This window comes from Acinonyx jubatus, chromosome C2 (assembly GCF_027475565.1).
Source record: "Acinonyx jubatus isolate Ajub_Pintada_27869175 chromosome C2, VMU_Ajub_asm_v1.0, whole genome shotgun sequence".
NCBI lineage: Eukaryota > Metazoa > Chordata > Mammalia > Carnivora > Felidae > Acinonyx > Acinonyx jubatus.
Genome location: NC_069384.1, coordinates 130,001,798 through 130,020,470, shown reverse-complemented (window position 1 = coordinate 130,020,470; position 18,673 = coordinate 130,001,798). Strand labels below are relative to the sequence as shown.

General features: G+C 42.2%; 1 protein-coding gene across 2 annotated transcripts in view; it reads left to right on the top strand.

Annotated features, from left to right (window-relative positions):
* COL6A6 (collagen type VI alpha 6 chain) overlaps positions 1 to 18,673 on the top strand; it is a 195,451-nt gene that overhangs the window by 74,882 nt on the left and 101,896 nt on the right. For both annotated transcript variants that reach the window (XM_053221451.1, XM_053221450.1), the window contains exons 3-8: positions 877 to 1,476; positions 2,773 to 3,393; positions 4,658 to 5,218; positions 5,988 to 6,545; positions 8,709 to 9,284; positions 11,184 to 11,753. In XM_053221451.1, the coding sequence (XP_053077426.1) occupies positions 877 to 1,476; positions 2,773 to 3,393; positions 4,658 to 5,218; positions 5,988 to 6,545; positions 8,709 to 9,284; positions 11,184 to 11,753 (3,486 nt within the window). The remainder of the gene's footprint in view (positions 1 to 876; positions 1,477 to 2,772; positions 3,394 to 4,657; positions 5,219 to 5,987; positions 6,546 to 8,708; positions 9,285 to 11,183; positions 11,754 to 18,673) is intronic.

Sequence of the window (18,673 nt, the reverse complement as noted above, 5' to 3'; positions counted from 1 at the left end):
ATAGATGTTCTACTAGAGTGGGGAGGACTCTGCATTCAAATGAGCAGGTCACCAATAAACAATATTTTGTGCTTGAATCCAGTGATTCCCTATCACATTAAAATATAATTCTACATACTTAGCATTGAACCTGGCACTGAATGAATCCTTCAAAGTTCAGCAAAGTTATTGTATTCCTGTATACAAATTCTGTTTTTAATAGAAACCAAAACTGTAATCCCTTTCCTAGCTTAGGGCATAGTGGTTTCCATCACATTTTACTTATGTGAGCATTATAGTGATCATTCACATGGCTCGCCAAAAAATATTATAAAGAACTTTAATTTTACCACATTTTTATGATTTTTAGGTATTTTTTAAACGTCATCCATTTAACATTTGGGAATACAAACTAATATGTTTGTAAGTCAATCAGATCAATGTTACATTGCTTAAAGAGGAATCACAATGAAAGAGCATCTCCACCCAAATTCAAAGCAATGTGATTCTCAATTAAATTTTTTATTCTCTTTATATAAACTGAGATCAAATTCTGAAAGCAAAAAAAAAAAAAGGTGGGGGATTGGGAAGTATCCACTAAAGATATAAAAACCCAGGATTTTCTACTTCTCTAAATTTACCTATTTTTTTTTAATTCCACACAAAAGTGATACTTAATTTGCGAGGAGTTCAAATGCAAAGGTGTATGAAAAAGCCCACGAAATAAAGATTTCTTTTCTTGGGCAAATACGTAATGTCACACTGTTATTTTCAGTTCATTGGGAAGGTATTAAAAATACAAATAAAGGAAAGTAGGTTTTATCCAAATGGTTGGCATTAAACAGGTAAGTACATTTCTAAAGTTTGTGCTTTGTTTGTATGTCTCTGGGTTTTTAGGCCCTGAGTATGCAGATGTCGTGTTTCTGGTGGACAGCTCTGATCACCTGGGAACTAAGTCCTTTCCTTTTGTGAAAATGTTCATCACCAAGATGATCACCAGTCTCCCCATCGAGGCCCACAAGTACCGCGTGGCCCTGGCTCAGTACAGCGACCGGCTCCACAGTGAGTTCCAGCTGAGCACCTTCAAGAGCAGGAACCCCATGCTGAACCACCTCAAGAAGAACTTCGCCTTCATCGGCGGCTCCCTGCGGATAGGAAACGCTCTCCGGGGGGCCCACAGGACCTTCTTCTCCGGAGCGGCTGGCGGGAGGGACAAGAAGCAGTTTCCCCCGATTCTGGTGGTCCTGGCTTCGGCGGCGTCCGAGGACGACGACGTGGAAGAGGCCTCCAAGGCCCTGCGGGAAGACGGGGTGAGAATCATCTCCGTGGGGCTGCAGGAAGCTTCTGAGGAGGAGCTGAAGGCCATGGCCACAGCTCAGTTTCACTTCAACCTTCGGTCGGTCAGGGACCTGGGCACGTTTTCCCAAAACATGACGCAGATCATCAAGGAAGCGACCCAGTACAGGGACAGAGCGGCAGATGACATTCTTGTGGAAGGTGGGTTCAGAGCACATGTATAGAATGATGATTAATTTGCTTTTGAAAAATCAGCACGGGGAGAGGATTGAAACTGTGAGCCTCCCTTTCCTCAAAAGTTGGGCTGCATTTTCAGATGTTAAATATTCACGTGTTCAAGAGGACCCAAGGATTGTGACCATTATAAATCCAGTGAACCTCACAAAGCTTGGTTTTTCCATGTTTCACTTATGTTGCATGTCATCGACACATCTTAAAATCCAGGGACACCTCCCTACCACCCAGCCTATCTCTGAGCTATCAGTCTCCTTGGGCTTTAGTTGCTATGTAGTTTTATTTACTGGTTCCTTTAAAGGGCGGATTTGTTCCTAAAGAAATCCTTGCCTCCTCAAACCACATAATGTAATCACAGAATGATAGCACTGGAAACAGCTTCAGGAAGGCCAAACCCTTGCTTCTGCGGAAACTCCCAGGCGTTCTTTGAGGTGACACGGCTTGGTCTCAGGCCAGGCTGAAGTTTGAAATCGGGTAGATCGGGCCCTTGGATTCCCAGGCTCAGGTAGCTTCAGCCCACATGGTCTCCCTTCCTGCTGCTCTAATCCTGATGAGCTTCCTGTGTTCTGCTCTGCCTCTAACCTGCTGCCCTGTGTCCCAGTCTGTCCTCTTGTACTGTTAACGAGAGGGGCCAGGAGTTTACGAACATCATCCAAGTGAAGGGCAGGGGAGAGCCAGGAAAAAACAATTTGCTCCAAGTGTACAAGTCTTACTAAGTAACATAGGAAATTCATATTACTGCTGCTTAAATCTGCTTGAACGAGACAATATAATTGTCTATTGATAATAGAGAATGATTTTCTTGTGGTAATCTATGAAAATGCGAATCCTATTACTAACATCTTTCCCAAATAAAATAGTAGAAAGTGCAATCACTATTCCATTACCACATCTTAGGAATATTTAGCCTCTGCCTATTGATCTTAATAATATTTTAATATGATCGCAGTAGCATCTATTCACTGAGTGGCTTTTATGCACCAGCTCCCATAGCGAAGCACAGTATCACATTTAATCCCCATAGCAATTTCATGAGATAAATGTTATTTTCACAGATAAGGAAATCAAAGCTGGGAGTTGAGCTAAGATCCAGTATTTGAATCTAGGACCTTCTGATCTCAGCTTCATAATCATTTTGTATACAGCCTTCTTTCTTTAAGCGTATAACCAAGCTCTGGTCGATGTTCTCCACGCCTTCTAATGCTGAGCAAAGATGCCCTACCTCTAGCTAAACTTGTGCTTCTTCATTCCTTGTCCACACAGGTTGCCAAGGCCCATCTGTGGCTGATGTGGTGTTCCTGTTGGATGTGTCCATCAATGGCAGCCAGGACAACTTTGACTATCTGAAGGAATTCCTGGAAGAAAGCATATCCGCTCTTGACATAAAGGAGAACTGCATGAGGGTTGGCCTTGTGGCCTACAGCAATGAGACAAAGGTGATAAATTCCCTCAGCAGGGGTGTAAATAAGTCGGAGGTTCTCCAGAATATACAGAACCTCTCTCCCCAGGCTGGGAAGGCCTACACAGGAGCTGCCATCAGAAAGATCAGGAAGGAAGTGTTCAGTGCACGCAATGGCAGTCGGAAGAATCAGGGGGTGCCCCAGATTGCCGTGCTGGTGACCCACAGACCATCAGAGGATAACGTGACCAAGGCGGCCGTCAACCTCCGGCGCGAGGGCGTGACCATCTTCACCATGGGCATAGAGGGGGCCAGCGACAGCCAGCTGGAGAAGATCGCCTCTCACCCCGCTGAGCAGCATGTGTCCAAACTGAAAACCTTCTCTGACCTGGCCGCTCACAACCAGACATTTCTGAAGAAGCTGCGGAACCAGATAACACACACGGTCTCTGTCTTCTCAGAACGGACTGAAACGCTCAAATCTGGTAAAGTCCTTAGCTGAGAGAAGGATGAATCGGATCCTTCTCTTTTTCTCCTCTCAGGTTATTCTACATAGAGAAGGGACTGGCAGGGCATGCTGTGGGTAGGGAGGATAAGTTCCTGATTTCTTACCTTTGTTGGACGGTTCGAAGTGTAAATTGGGGGGAGAATGAAAGCCATTGTAGTGCTGGAATGGGGAGGAGGGATTTCCTGTCCAGGATTCCGCATGACTTAAAAACACCCTTGAACACCATCCTTTGCTGTTTCTCTGCCTTTATTTGTCTCTTTTTCCCCTTTGCCTTTCTTTCCTTTATTTCTTTATTCTTAATGTTAATTCATTTATTTTGAGAGGAGGGGAGGGATGGAGAGAGAATCCCAGGCAGGCTCAGCGCTGTCAGCACAGAGCCAAATGTGGGGCTTGAACTCACGAACTATGAGATCATGACCCGAGCCAAAATCAAGAGTCAGACACTTAACCGACTATGCCACCCGGGCACTACTGTTTCTTTTTTCTTTCTGTATTTTTCTCTCCTTTTCTTCCATCGTCGTCAAATTCCATCTTAGAGAAGAAACAGGAAGCATGACTTGGTTGGAGAACAGAGTGATTTGTTGTGAAGTATTGTTGTAGTATCTGTGAGTTTGGAGAGACAGACAGCAGTGTATTTTAAATACTTTGCACGTACAGGTGCATACTATATAAACTGTGTAGATATACATGCGCATATATATGTATACATTCTTCCACAAACATTGCTGGCATGTTTACTGTAAAAGCGTAGTTGTCCTACACAAATAAGACCACTGACGACGATACTCCTAGTTTTGTTAATTGGCTAGGAGTAGATGAGAGTAAATAGTTTGTTCAGGTTTTCAAGAAAGAGAGCTCCTCTGTCCACAATGTCCAGTTAAATACCTTCTCCATTTCCCAACATACCACTTGCCTCTTTGCTAAGCAGTTATTCACTATTGAGGGAAGTGACTTGTAAAAATCATCTTCGTGTCTTCTTTCTAATCTTTTATTATATCCAGATTTGCTTTGATTCATGGCAGAGAACTATCCAAATTGTCGTAAACTGTCAGAAGCAATTCATTTGGGCCCAGTGATGTTAAATTCTTCCTACGTTAAGCTAGTAGAGTGTCTTTTATGCCTAGGAGCTGTTTTCCATTTTTCTGTCTCAAGACGCTTGTATTGTTCTACTTCCCATCTATTTTCATTCCTTCTTCACACTTGCCTCAGTGCCACAGCCAACCTTTCTGGTTCCATTTTAGGTTGTGTGGACACTGAAGAAGCAGACATTTATCTGCTCATTGATGGCTCTGGAAGCACCCAGGCCACCGACTTCCATGAAATGAAGACCTTCCTGTCAGAGGTCGTAGGGATGTTCAACATCGCTCCCCAAAAAGTGCGGGTTGGGGCCGTTCAGTATGCTGACAACTGGGACTTGGAATTTGAGATCAATAAATACACTAACAAGCATGACTTGGGAAAGGCCATTGAGAACATCCGGCAGATGGGTGGGAATACAAACACGGGTGCAGCCCTGAATTTCACGCTAGGGCTATTGCAAAAAGCAAAGAAGCAGCGAGGAAACAGAGTGCCGTGTCATCTTGTTGTCCTGACAAATGGCATGTCCAAGGATAGCATCTTGGAGCCTGCAAACAGACTGAGAGAAGAGCTCATTCGTGTTTATGCCATTGGGGTCAAGGAGGCCAACCAAACACAGCTGCGAGAAATTGCAGGCGAGGAAAAGAGGGTATACTACGTGCATGACTTCGACGCTTTGAAAGACATAAGAAACCAAGTTGTTCAGGAAATCTGTGCTGAAGAAGGTAGGGGACATGGTGACTTTACCTTTTGACTTCAGCTCATAAATTACTATCCTGCAATATTCGACATCACGGGTTTAGAGAAACAACATAAATTTCCAAGTCAATGTTTGTTGACTTGAGTAGCTATGTTTGTTCTCCAGAGCAGAACTAGGAGCCCATTATGGTGTTCTGATTAATATTGGAAGCATAAGAAAGGTGTTTGGAGGAGTTCTCCCTAATAAATATTCATTAGCCTCTTCCCACAGATCCCTGCTAGGTTAGACCTATAATTAGACACTGCAAATGATACCTGATTTTAAGTACCTCAGATGTATTTAAATTGCTTTTTAATAAAACTTCTATGAAACCTTTTAGAACTATGTCAGTAGTCTTCAACTGAGGGTGATTTTTGCCTTCTTGGGGGATACCTGCAATGTCTAGAGTAACTTTCGTTTGTCGTAACTGGAGGAGTGCTCCTGGCATCTAACAGGTAGAGGTCGGAGTACTGCTAAATGTCCTACGGTGTCCTATGATGCATGGGCTGCCCTCCATGATAAAAATTATCATAGTGCTAAGGTTAAGATACTCTGAATTACAAATTAAAGATATAAATAACAAATAGAATAGCCTCACTTTTATGGCCTTCAGTGCTTTACTTACCTGTTAGCCATCCTCACCAAACTCACACTTAACTTCAGTATAGAATTATTTGTGTTTTGGATTTCTTGTTTGCCCTTAATCCTTTCACCCGAAGCCCACTTGAATAAACACCTTGTTTTCTTCCGTGCAGCCTGCAAAGAGATGAAAGCAGACATCATGTTTCTGGTGGACAGTTCTGGCAGTATAGGACTTGAAAACTTCAGCAAAATGAAAACATTTATGAAAAACCTGGTGAGCAAATCTCAGATTGGGGCAGATCGGGTGCAGATCGGCGTAGTCCAGTTCAGCGACATCAATAAGGAGGAATTTCCGCTTGATAGATACATGTCCCAGCATGAAATTTCAGATGCAATAGACCGGATGGCTCACATTGGAGAAACCACCTTGACGGGTGGTGCCCTGACCTTTATGTCTCAGTACTTCAGCCCTGCCAAGGGGGCCCGGCCCAACGTCAGGAGGTTTCTCATCCTCATCACTGATGGTGAAGCTCAGGACATAGTCAAGGGGCCAGCAGTAGCTCTTCGACAAGAAGGCATAATCATCTACTCGGTGGGGGTGTTTGGCTCCAATGTCACCCAGCTTGAGGAGATCAGCGGGAGGCCAGAGATGGTGTTTTATGTTGAGAATTTTGATATTCTGCAGCACATTGAAGATGATCTTGTTTTTGGAATATGCAGCCCCCGTGAAGGTAGGTGTGAACACATGCACTAGTGGCATTTTCCAAAATACGTCTGTGTTAGCCATTGTTGCTTGAATTAAATAAACTACTATTTGAACCTTGTAAACTTTGCTTAATTGGAATGTTCATCCCCGTGGCTTTTTACCTACGTATAAAATGCACCTTTCCTCATCAGAACTGTCGAATGAATACAGAATAATTTTGGTCCACCTGGATTGGTCCCCATTTGTAGACAAAGAGCACGAGGACAATGTCTTAGGCCTGGTTCCCCGGAAACAGAAGCTAAGTCAGAGGCTCTTGGGGAAGTGATTTTATTGAAGGCCTTTTCAGAAAGGGGGTAAGGGAAGTAGGACAGGGCAGGGTGGGAGCTGAGCGAGGAGGCAGTCTCAGCTATAATACAGCTTCAGCCTGACCCCATGGGGAACCCTGGAGCCTGAGTTACACCAGAGTCTGTTCCACCTGGAGGCAAGCAGCCAGCCTCATATAACCGGTGTCCTTGGGCTATGTTTGAGGCAAGCAGTACTGGAGCATAACCTCCTGGGCGAGGTGACTGCCCTTTGACCTAACACCCAATGTATGTTTATTTGTTTTACAATTTTTAAAAGCCAGTACTTTTGTGAAGTGAGATAAATTTGTAAAAACACTTTGATACTAAATCCTATCAAGGAGGAGTATCCTATGGGAACATGCGCAATGGATGCCTTGAAAGAGGTAAATAGTAGAGCCCCCATCCTCTGCCCGTGAAACTGCAGAGTAATGCAGGTGATGAAACAAGTCGAGCAAATAGAAGGGACTGATTGACATTGTGATCCCTGGGCCTTGATGCCTGAGGCGTTCTGAAAAATCTCTACAAAGAAGATGGGTCTTAACAGAGTTTTGAGGAAAGAGAAGAACATTGTTGGTCAAGTAACAGATCTGTCCAACTCCCACTGGAAGGTTTGGTGATTGTGGTATGTGCTTTGTAGAAAATAAACCTGGATTGTATTTCTCAATAATTCCATCCAGAACAAATCTGAATCTTCAAAGGGTACCAACACTGAGCAATCTATACCCTAATCCCTTGGGTAATGCAGGCGGGCTCCCCAGGGCAGCCAAAGGCCAGAGAGATGTAGTTTCTTCTTTGTGGAACCAGCCTTTCCTGAGAGCTTGGTTTATGACTATGTACGCGTGGCCTCTAGTCAGTGAGATAAGCACATTGATTGGCTCTGAGACTTTCAACAGAGTTGCAATAGCAAGCAAGTGGCTTGCAGAGGAAGGAAATGTGGTGAGCCTCTAGGGAGGGGGCCTATTTTGACCCCAGTCTGTTTCTCCAGAGTGGGTGAGTTAACATCTGGAACATACCTTTCTAATGCCTGTGGAGAGATTGTGCTGCAGAAAGAATTAATCATCAACCATCTTAGGATTCGACTTCTCCAGCATGAATGAGTTGTAGTTTGGAACTCTGTGCCTTTAAATAGAATGTGTTGCACACACAAGGATTAAGTAATTAACTGGGTCTTTCCAGCTTCACTGTTCCATGCCATTGACCCAAAGTTTGAAAAGTTAATAGGAGCATCATGCCAGGACCATTAGTTAGGCCAAGTGTGAGATGGGCTTATTTCTATGATGAGGCCCAATAATGAAAATAGATAATGTTTCAAGGAAGCTAAAAAGAAAGAAAATGTAACCTTGAAGAATCAGCTGTCCTATAACTGAAAAAATATACAGTGTTTCCAAATTCATTTTCATGTGGTCATTTCCCCAAGGTTTATTTTAAGAAAAAAAATCGCATCCCTGTGGCTTAAAAAAAAAAAAAAAGACAAATTTGTGTAAATGAAAGCACATGTTGAAGAAACTATTTATACAGGAAAATGTCTACAGAATTTGTGTTTCCTTTCAGTTTAAAGCATTTGAAGTGTTTATTCCTCTGATCCTGTGACTGTGGCCCCCTCTGTGGCCCCTACAGTAGGCTTCATATCTACTTTGTCCTAAAAGCTTGCCTGAGTATTTCTACATACTAGCAGCACAAATGTACGTGTATTGTGTCTGTTACCCAAGGAATGGACATCCTAATGTACAACTTGATCCCATGGAGAGGAGACCCTGGCAATTAAAACACAGGTGTGGGGAGAGGCGTCTCCCATGATGTCCAAAGCTAATTTCATGGGGTTTTCCTTTCTCCTTCTCTTCTAGAATGCAAGCGAATTGAAGTTCTGGATGTTGTGTTTGTAATTGATAGCTCTGGAAGCATTGACTATGACGAATATAATATCATGAAAGACTTTATGATTGACTTGGTGAAAAAAGCTGATGTTGGCAAAAATCAGGTCCGGTTTGGGGCTCTGAAGTATGCTGATGACCCAGAGGTACTGTTTTATCTGGATAACCTCAGCACAAAATGGGAGGTGATTTCGGTGCTCCAGAATGACCAGCCCATGGGGGGCAATACTTACACCGCTGAGGCACTAGGCTTTTCAGACCATATGTTCACTGAAGCCCGGGGCAGCCGCCTGCACAAAGGGGTCCCCCAAGTCCTCATTGTGATCACCGATGGGGAATCCCACGATGCAGATAAGCTCAATGCCACAGCCAAGGCCTTGAGGGACAAAGGCATTCTTGTTCTGGCTGTGGGGATCGCTGGTGCCAATCCTGTAGAACTGCTAGCTATGGCAGGATCAAGTGACAAGTACTTCTTCGTGGAGACTTTTGGAGGCCTGAAGGGGATATTTTCAGATGTGTCAGCCAGTGTATGTAACACTTCGAAAGTAGGTAAGATTTGTCAATTACATTTTTTCTTAATTATCAGCTGAGATCTGAGTGAGGGAGAAACCAAAGCAATAGCCTTCAGGAGCAAGTTCTCCAGAGAGGAGAGAAGGAGCACCAATTGTCCTAGAACTCCCCATGTTATAGAATCTCAGGGCTGGAAGGATCTCAGAGACATTTCATTTGGCCTCCTCCCCATGGAGGAAATCTTCCACAGCATTCCTACTCCCTGCTTAAGCCCGTCTCATGATGGAGAATTCACCGTCTTTGAACAGGCTTTGTTGATCAGAACACAAGGTTGTTGACACATCCTTCCTACCCACTTCTACCTCCACGTCTTCTTCCTCCTTTTCACGTAAGAAATCAATTCCATCCCTTCCTCAGAGCCAGCAGGTCTTGCCTGAAGTCTTCTCTCTGGCAGTCTGGAAGTCTCCAGTCCCTTCACCTTATTTCTGTTATGGCAAAAGCTCGTTTAGAACATGGAGCCTGATATTAAATTCCGGACCCCAGTGTTTCCAGAGCAGAGAACGGGGATTTCGTTTGCCATGTGTTTCTAGTTCTGTGGCTAGAGATTACATTGCCACATTTATGTATGTATAAACTCATTCATTCAGTTGCCATTCTACCCCTTTGTTTTAAAGGGACACTGTGGTCTATTAAAATTCCTTAGTATTTTTATTAAGGTGTGTTTTACTAAAAATACTGTCATTAGATGAATTGCTATTGATCCAGGATTCCAACATCTTGGGTGCAGTTCCTTTTCTGGTTTTCCTATGCCTTGCCTCCTTAGAAGGCAGCTACTTCCTTTTTCTTTCATGAAACTAACAAAATCTGTCTCAGTCTTACTGAAAACTGGTACAACTCTTAGCTTCTGTTGGCCAATGACTAAAATTTGATCTGTCCTTTTAAGGCCACTGCAGAAGTTGACATTGAAATTTTGTATTGACAGTTCTCCCTTAGGTGTTAAAAAAATATATAAGTTTAATTTCCTTTATATGAAACCAAAACAAAGGAATTAATGAGTTAACCAATTCCTAAAGTGAACTGATTCTGGTTGCCTTATTTCTCTTTATCCCTCTCTTGCTTATCTTGACTGCTGGAATCTCAGACACCTTTCATCTTAGGCTAACATGAGAATTAATTAAGTCAGTGGTGAGTTCTCTGGGGGAATTCAAGGAAATGATAATGTTTACCAGAAGGCTAAGGAATACACATGAGCCTGTGCCAAGCATAACTCATTCGTTGGCAGTGGTCTTTCATATTCTTTTTGTTTTGTATTTGTTGTATTAACACAAAGGAAGCATCTCTAAACTGTGTTGCATTGTTCAAAAATGTTTTTCCTCAAGTAGATGCTCTTGCCTATATGGACCAGAAAAGGGGCTGAAAAAGAATACAGACAAGATATAGACTGGAAGGCATGATTTTAAAACCTCAGTTTGCCCTAGTAATAACCAGCAAAGTATTGATTGGCTTAACAAGCCAGGGAGGCCAAGTCAATAATACAGACCATCTGTCTTTTTGTTTGAGTCTCTAAATGGATGTGTACTATTTTGTTTTTTCTTGCTGTGCTACCACTATCACTGGGTTTTCTGGAAGGGCTAAGGCTAGATTGCAAGTAAGAATGAATTTTCTGTGCCCGCCCCCCCCCCCCCAATTCTCTGGCATCTCCGAAAAGAAAATGGCATTAAGACCAAATTCTTGGGAATACCCAAGAAAGGCATAAAAGGATGAACTGAGTGTTTTTATTTCCTCTCAATTAATCTGACCACCAAATGGCATATGATAAGATAAGAAACTGTCTTCGGAAATATTTCTATATAGCAATGAACACATAACCTTGCCAGGTTCAAGAAAAAATAACAGCCTGATTTTTGTTGTTGTTATTTCCTTTCCTCTTCTTTGTAGATTGTGAAATTGAAAAAGTAGATCTTGTTTTCCTCATGGATGGCTCAAATAGCATTCACCCAGATGACTTCAGGAAGATGAAGGAATTCTTGGCATCTGTTGTTCAAGACTTTGATGTCAGTGTCAACAGAGTACGCATAGGAGCTGCCCAGTTTAGCCATACCTATCGGCCGGAATTTCCACTAGGAACTTTCATAGGCAAAACCGAGATATCGCTTAAGATTGAAAACATCCAACAGATCTTTGGATACACACACATCGGTGCCGCACTCCGGCAGGTGGGGCATTACTTCCGGCCAGACATGGGCAGCCGGATAAATGCAGGTACCCCACAAGTGTTGCTGGTCCTCACAGATGGCCAGTCCCAAGATGAGGTGGCTCAGGCTGCTGAAGACCTGCGACACAAAGGTATTGACATTTACTCTGTGGGCATTGGGGATGTGGATGACCAACAGCTCATTCAGATCACTGGGACTGCAGATAAAAAACTGACAGTTCATAACTTTGACGAACTGACAAAGGTCAAGAAAAGGATAGTTCGCAACATCTGTACCTCGGGGGGTGAGAGCAGTAAGTATTTACTGTGTGCTTCATATTTCTTCCTTCCCTGTCTTTGCTGACATTTTCCTCAAGCTCTGTTTACATCCCCTGGGGCTGGTAGGAGAATTCAGATTTGTGCCTCTGGATTTCAGATTGAACTTTTCACAGTCATCATGATTTTTTTTTTTTTTTTTTTTTTTTTTGTGACTCGTGGACTGCAAAACAGGACATATGAGAGCCTTTGTCTTTTTTTTTTTTTTTCTCTCCCATATCCTGCGAGTGCATGCCTTTGTGAATGAGAATGCAGTCGCTTCAGAAGGTGTGAGGGAAAGGCCATTGTTTACAGTCTCATTGGTTTCAGAGGTTGGAGACTCTCAAAGAAGTAAACTATTCTACAGGTTTTCGTGGCCTGGCAATAGGGCCTTCGGGCTGCCAGGTGCTCTGGTGCAGGTATATAGAGAATGAACAGCCTTGAAGATTTATATCTTTATTATGAAACGTTTTACTGCAGAAGTTAGTAAATATCTTCTTAAAAATTAGTCTGTTTTGACATTTTCCCAACAGATGGAAAAAAAGGTCTTGAAAGAGGGATGATTTTTTTCTATCTTTATAGAAGTGCCCAATGGGTTGGCTGTGATTCTGTGTAACTACCTATGGTAAACATAAACTCTAGATTTTCACCAAGAAGAGGAAAGCTATATGGTTGCTAAGAGACAGCTCTGGAGACAGGCACCCTGGCTACAAATCCCTGCTCAAATGGCCATTTTTTTTCTTGGACAGGTTGCTTAACTTGTCTAAGTTCAATTTTCTCATCTGTAGAATGTGAACGATAGCAGCACCTAGTTCAAAAGATCATTGTCAAGATTAAATGAGAAAATGCGCATTTAAACTTTATAATTACGTCCCAGGTGTCATGCTTATTCAGAGTAAAGTCACTTCATTTTTGTCTACCACTGATCCATTAAATTTATTCATGGGGGCCAGCTCTTTCCTTGCCCCTAGTCACTTTCAGGAAATACGTGAACCTTTTCTCAGTGATTAATATGTCCATCAAAAGGTAACCACTAAAACTAAAAACTTGATTTAGGGTTACTCCACTTTCCAGCCTCCCATAGGCTGCTCTCCCACCACAACAGAGGAGGCCACACATGGCAATTTACCTACTGTTCCCCACCTATTACTTCTACCCACCTCTTCCAGACCTGTTCTCTTGTTGCTAGCCATGGTTTCTGGCCTCTCCAGAATGGGTTAGGGAAGGAAGAAGAGCTAAAGAAATACAGAAAAGTTCTTGCTTGATGATGCTTGCCAAGAATTGGTTTTCTGTGACCATGTAAATCTGGGTCCTTCAAAGGACCATTCATGGGTCCTTCAAAGACTTCCCTTCTTGACCTCCACCCTCTCTCCCCCAACCAAAGCACATTTGTCAGGGGATCTCTCAACCATAGTTCCCTTGAAAAAGGTAAGCATGTCTCAATTCCAGAGTTGCCTTATGCCTTCCTCAGCCTCTGGGCATCTAGTGATCCCTCCAGCTTTATTCTGTCATCTCTTTGGCCTTCCAGTTAGCCTTCTTGGACAGGACATCAGAGGGGTCCACAACAACTCCTCACATGTGGCCATGTCCGCTCCATGGGAAACAATAACATATCCATTGCCCCAGTAAACACTGGAAGTTAAGGTCCCTCAGCGTGGTCACCCCTCCTTTGCAGAGAGATCGGTGTGCCATCCTGTGATTCATTCTTTAGAATTTCTAGCTCTCTCTTAAAGCTCCTCTTACCTGGCTTAAAGAGGAAGTTACCTTCTATGTGTGTGTACGTGTACATGTAGTGAGAGACCTCACAGCACATCAACAGTTCTCTCCCCCAAAATGTTCTTCTAAGCTCTAAGCTCAAACCTTTTATAAGACCCAGTGTGTAGGCTAAAGGTTAAGAGTCGTGTAATTGATTAGGGGCTACTGTCTTCATAAATTCTGCTGCATGATATCCCCATACTTTGGAATGTCTGGTGACCTCAGCCAGACCTTCCACATTAATTTCCTGTTTGAGATGAAATACCCATTTGCAATTATTAGGCAGAAAATTATCTTGGAACCATCTAGTCTCTACTTGAGAAAGTGAAAGAAAACCACGTTGAAAGTCAAAACCAGGAGTATACACTCCCAAGTAGTCACTAAATTATCTTTAAAGGAAATAGTCATGAATGTAAAAATAAATAAAAGTACTCTATATGAAGATAAACTTGAAGTCATTATTGCAGCAAGCAAGAATGTGAAGCCTTTGTAGCCAAGCTGCAGACCAAGGACTGGTGAGCCTGGGATGAACACTGATAAAACCCCAAAAGCATGTGAAAATATACTAGAGAATACCAGCTCTTCTTAAACTATAAACCCTGAGTCAAGGAGATCAGATAATAGTTTGGTATGACTCAAAGCAAATCAGGCTTAGAGCCTGAACACCTAGCTTTGCTTCTTATTTAAAATATGCATAACTTTGGAGAAGTCCCGATCCTTTTTTCTCTCATTTGTGAAGTTAAATCCTCTTTCTCTGATTGTATATACGATTCAGTGTGTGTGAAAGGACAGGCAGCTGCATAGAGATAGGAGAGAAGTGACTAAGAATCAGTGTTGCTTTTTTTTGTTTGTTTTTAATGTTTGTTTATTCTTGAGAGAGAGAGAGAGAGAGACAGAGAGAGAGAGACAGAGAACAAGCTAGAGAGGGGCAGAGAGAGAGGGAGGCACAGAATCCAAAGCAGGCTCCAGGCTCTGAGCCAACACAAAGCCCGATACGGGGCTCAAACCCACAAACCGCGAGATCATGGCATGAGCCGAAATCAGCCGCTTAACCGACTGAGCCACCCAGGCACCCCAGGAATCAGTGTTTCTTGAGCATCCATGAAGGGTTGAGCATGGCGCTCTAAGCATTTTAAATGCATTATCTGATTAAATTCTCTCAAAAACTGAGTGGTTTGTATTTTTCTTCCCGTTTATAATGAGGAAACTAGGGTTTAAAGGAATATTGATAACCTGGCCCAGATCATACAGGAAGTAACAGACAACAGATGTTGAAATGTAGTTCTGTCTGACTCCAACCCTTTTTCTGTTGTTGGTAAATTAAGCTGTCTTCTTGCTATAGTTGTCTAGGTTATCTGATGCTGACGTTATACAGGACTGGTGTCTAAGTGTTGTGCTTCGCCAATTGATAGCTGAACTTAAGACATGGTGTGTGTCCTGAAAGTGTTCCCACAAGCTGCTGCCCCCTAAGGAAACCACTTGCTGTGAAAATATCACTTCTACTTCTAGTAGAAGAACTTGTAACCTGCATAACCTATCAACACTAACCACCCAGGAAGTGGTAAAACAAGATTAAGGTAGTTCAGTGTATGAACCCCAGACAAACCTGGATCTGAATCCCAAGTGTGAGATCCATGGTAATAAGTGGGAGACCCTGGACAAGCTGCTGTAAGTCACAGTAAAATGAATATTAGAGGAGTTTCAGCGTATGCTGTTTCATAAGGATAAGTGAGACCATGAATGGGAAGTACGTGCCATATATGCACAGAATATTAGTAGCTAGCAGAGAGTATTGCAGAGGGTATCTTGAAATGATCTGATAAATACAAATACATGGAATCATGGGGTCAGTTCACAGAAGTACTATTTACCAAGAGTTCCTTAGTTTGGGAACATTAATATTTTTGCAGTGGTTCAGATTTACATTCAAATTTTATGTCTCAGTATACAACAAATTCCCGTAAGCAACTGAACTCCAAAGTCTGTTTTCTTACCTTTATTCATGCTTATTTTCCCGATTTTTCTTTGAGCCTGCTTATTCTGACCATCTAGAGGAGATATCAGGCAGTGTTCAGGACATGGAAATGCTCCCTTTTTCATGGAGCCGTGATTAGGGTAGCAAAAGAATCAATGGTACCTCTTATCGTTTGCATCATCATGGGTAGATTAATCAAAAAGAGTTAAACAAGAGGTTAGTCTGATTAATACGAGGATTTGATTCAAGGAATGTGAGAAATGTAAGGACAAAAATAGATGATCATTTGCAACTTTCCTTGACCAGAATCTCTTTAGGTTTATGTCTTAATTGTGTTCTAGAAAATGGAGCTCAAAGCAAAGTTTATATGCTAATCCTTTATGTGCTACTACTTTGGGAGTACAGTCCTGGGGAAGCAAGAATGAGTGTAAGGGAAGTGATCTAGGAAAGGACAAAAAGTAAATACAAGATGGTATGTTCCTAAGCTTGCTGCAGCTTCTTGAGAAACCATAATTGGTGCATTAGTCATGCAGAATATCACCAAAGAAGCTGTATGGAACAACCACATAGATGGGTCCATCAGGGGGAATAGAGAAGAGGATCTATCTGCCAGTTTCCCCTCAACTACTGCCTTTCATTGATCAGAGTTACTCTCAAGGAGAGTTAATTCTCCCACTACTCTGTTGTGTTATCCAGTCTTTCAGGGAAACCAGACACAGGACCCACAGTGAATTATATATGTGGCGGTAAGTGGTGGAAGGAGCCAGAGTTCCTGTGAGTTCAGCTGAGGTGGACATGGGAACCAGAGTCATCATGGCCCTCCTGCACTGAGGATGAAGGCCATGCCAAAGACTTGCCCTCGGCCATACACTGTTGGGACACCAGATGATGATGGGAGCTGAGACTATCCATTGGACAAATGTCCAAGTCCTGGATTGGGTAGGGGAGAGGTAGTGAGTCTGAGAAATATATGAACTGGGTCTCTTACACTAACTATTTTCTAGATCATTCTTTTTTCATCTAAGATACCCCTTCTTTCAAAGGCCCCAAACAAATTTCTCTCTTATCCCAACAAATAACTGCCAATAGCCCAACTTTCCCCTTTAAAATATTTAGGAATTGTTTTCTAATCTTAACTGATATGTCCTACCTTCCTAACAGTATTTATTAATACTAAGAATCTTCCATCAACTCCAATTATGGACTCTCTTTGTAAATCAGATAATTAAAATGAGTTTTTAGGTCTGGCAGGAAAACTGTTAAGATTACCTGTTTTACCTCTTTTCTGTTCTTTTGTATTTTTATTTTGGAACGTATAATCTGATTTTTATAAACAAGAAAATTAATGCCGAAAAGGTTAAGAGATTTGCCAGAAGTTATTTAACAGTAACAGAGTTGTGACTAGTCCGTGACTGAGAGTAACCGTTGAGCCTTCCCACTTAACGACCTCCCCCTTCCAGGCTTCCACCCTGGTTTGTGAGGGTGCTCAAAACAAGAGTTTTGCTTCTCCTTGTTATCTCCCTCCACAGCCAGCCCTGTGGACTCCCTTCCTGATTTGCCCTGCGTTTATTGCCACTTTTCAATATCCCTTCCTCCTATCCTAAATTAACCCTTCCTTATTTCTCTTTTCCAAAACGATTCCTGCCTCTTGTTAGCTCTGAAGGGCTCCTGATTGGAGGGCCAATGTCTCTGTAGACTTGGTAAGGCCCTTCCTTCCATGAGAGCCCACTTGATGAGTAGGGTCTACTCTAATTGTATTCAGACATATAGCTGCCAACTCTGGGCTTGTTTCTCAAATTCCATTCCATCGATCACGTTATTATGGAATCATTTGTCAATTTGAATTAGTTAAATACAAGGAACTTATTTTACTAGAGTTTGTACTTCCAGTAATCTAGACCAAAAGTTAAAACACTTAATTTTTAGAGGGGACAGTTCCCAGGATCATTCAATGACATTTTGGCATTGCTGCCAATGTTTGTTTTTTCACAAGAAACTGTTTTCCTTGAAGGCTGTGATCTGTTTGGGTTACTGAATGGTTTTCTGTTCAGGGGTTAAAACAGTGTTCATCCAAGAGTGAAACTTGCAATCTCAAGATAGAAATGAAAGGATATCGATTCAACAGGGATTTTGGAAAGGACATATTCTGATGCTTTTGACTAGTTTCTTTCTCTTTATCTCCTTTTCTAAATATTGCAGAAGAGATTTTCCAATAAGTATATATGGCAAAGTAAGCAATAAAGAAAAACTGAAGAAAACCCACCTTTCAGATTTTTTTTGATAACAGCGAATTACCTCAAATGTGATGGTGAAAATTGATGACCAAATAAGGCTTTTATTTTTCCCTCACCCACATCTTTTTTCATTAAACATGAATAAGGGGACAAGGGAGTGGGATAAAAATGAATCAAGTTTACTGGCCCTTATTTTAAAACCTGAAAATGACATTTTGATTTCAAATACTTGCAAATGTACAATTGACCAGTGTGTCTAGAGGTAGTGTAGGTGGGCATTTGTCCACACAACAGATATCTGAATACTCCTTATCTGAACAAAGCAAATTAAAAATAAACTTTCCCTCCCACCTATTTTTTGTTTTTGTTTTTGTTTTTTTAACCAAGCAAACTGGTAAAATTTGCTGAATTTGTATCCAGCTGAATTTGCTGGAAAAAGTTGAAGTTTTGGAAAGCTGAAGTTCTGGAAAGAAGAATGCAAATGTCCTACGACTTTATCCTTCTCTGATTATACTCCCTTTCGGAGGCTTAGTTTAAATTATCAAGTCCCTTCTAGTTTCTCCAATGCTTACATGTCCCTGGCCTTAGTAGGGATAAGAGCAAAGCACTCTAAATGCAAAACTCTAAGTATTTCTCGAATCCCGGAATGGCAAAGGTTTCAGCTTCCTGACTGCCTGAGCTCTGAAGGCAACACCGTCTTTGGCATAAACTAAGCAAGATCCCAAAGGATCTCTTGGAGTTTTTCTTTTTTTACTTTTTCCTTTCTGAGTGGATGTTAGAAGACAAAAAGAAGATGGGGCGCCTGGGTGGCTCAGTTGGTTGAGCATCCGGCTTTGGCTCAGGTCATGATCTCACGGTTTTTGAGTTCGAGCCCCGTGTCGGGCTCTGTGCTGACAGCTCGGACCCTGGAGCCTGCTTCAGATTCTGTGTCTCCCTCTCTCTCTGCCCCTCCCCT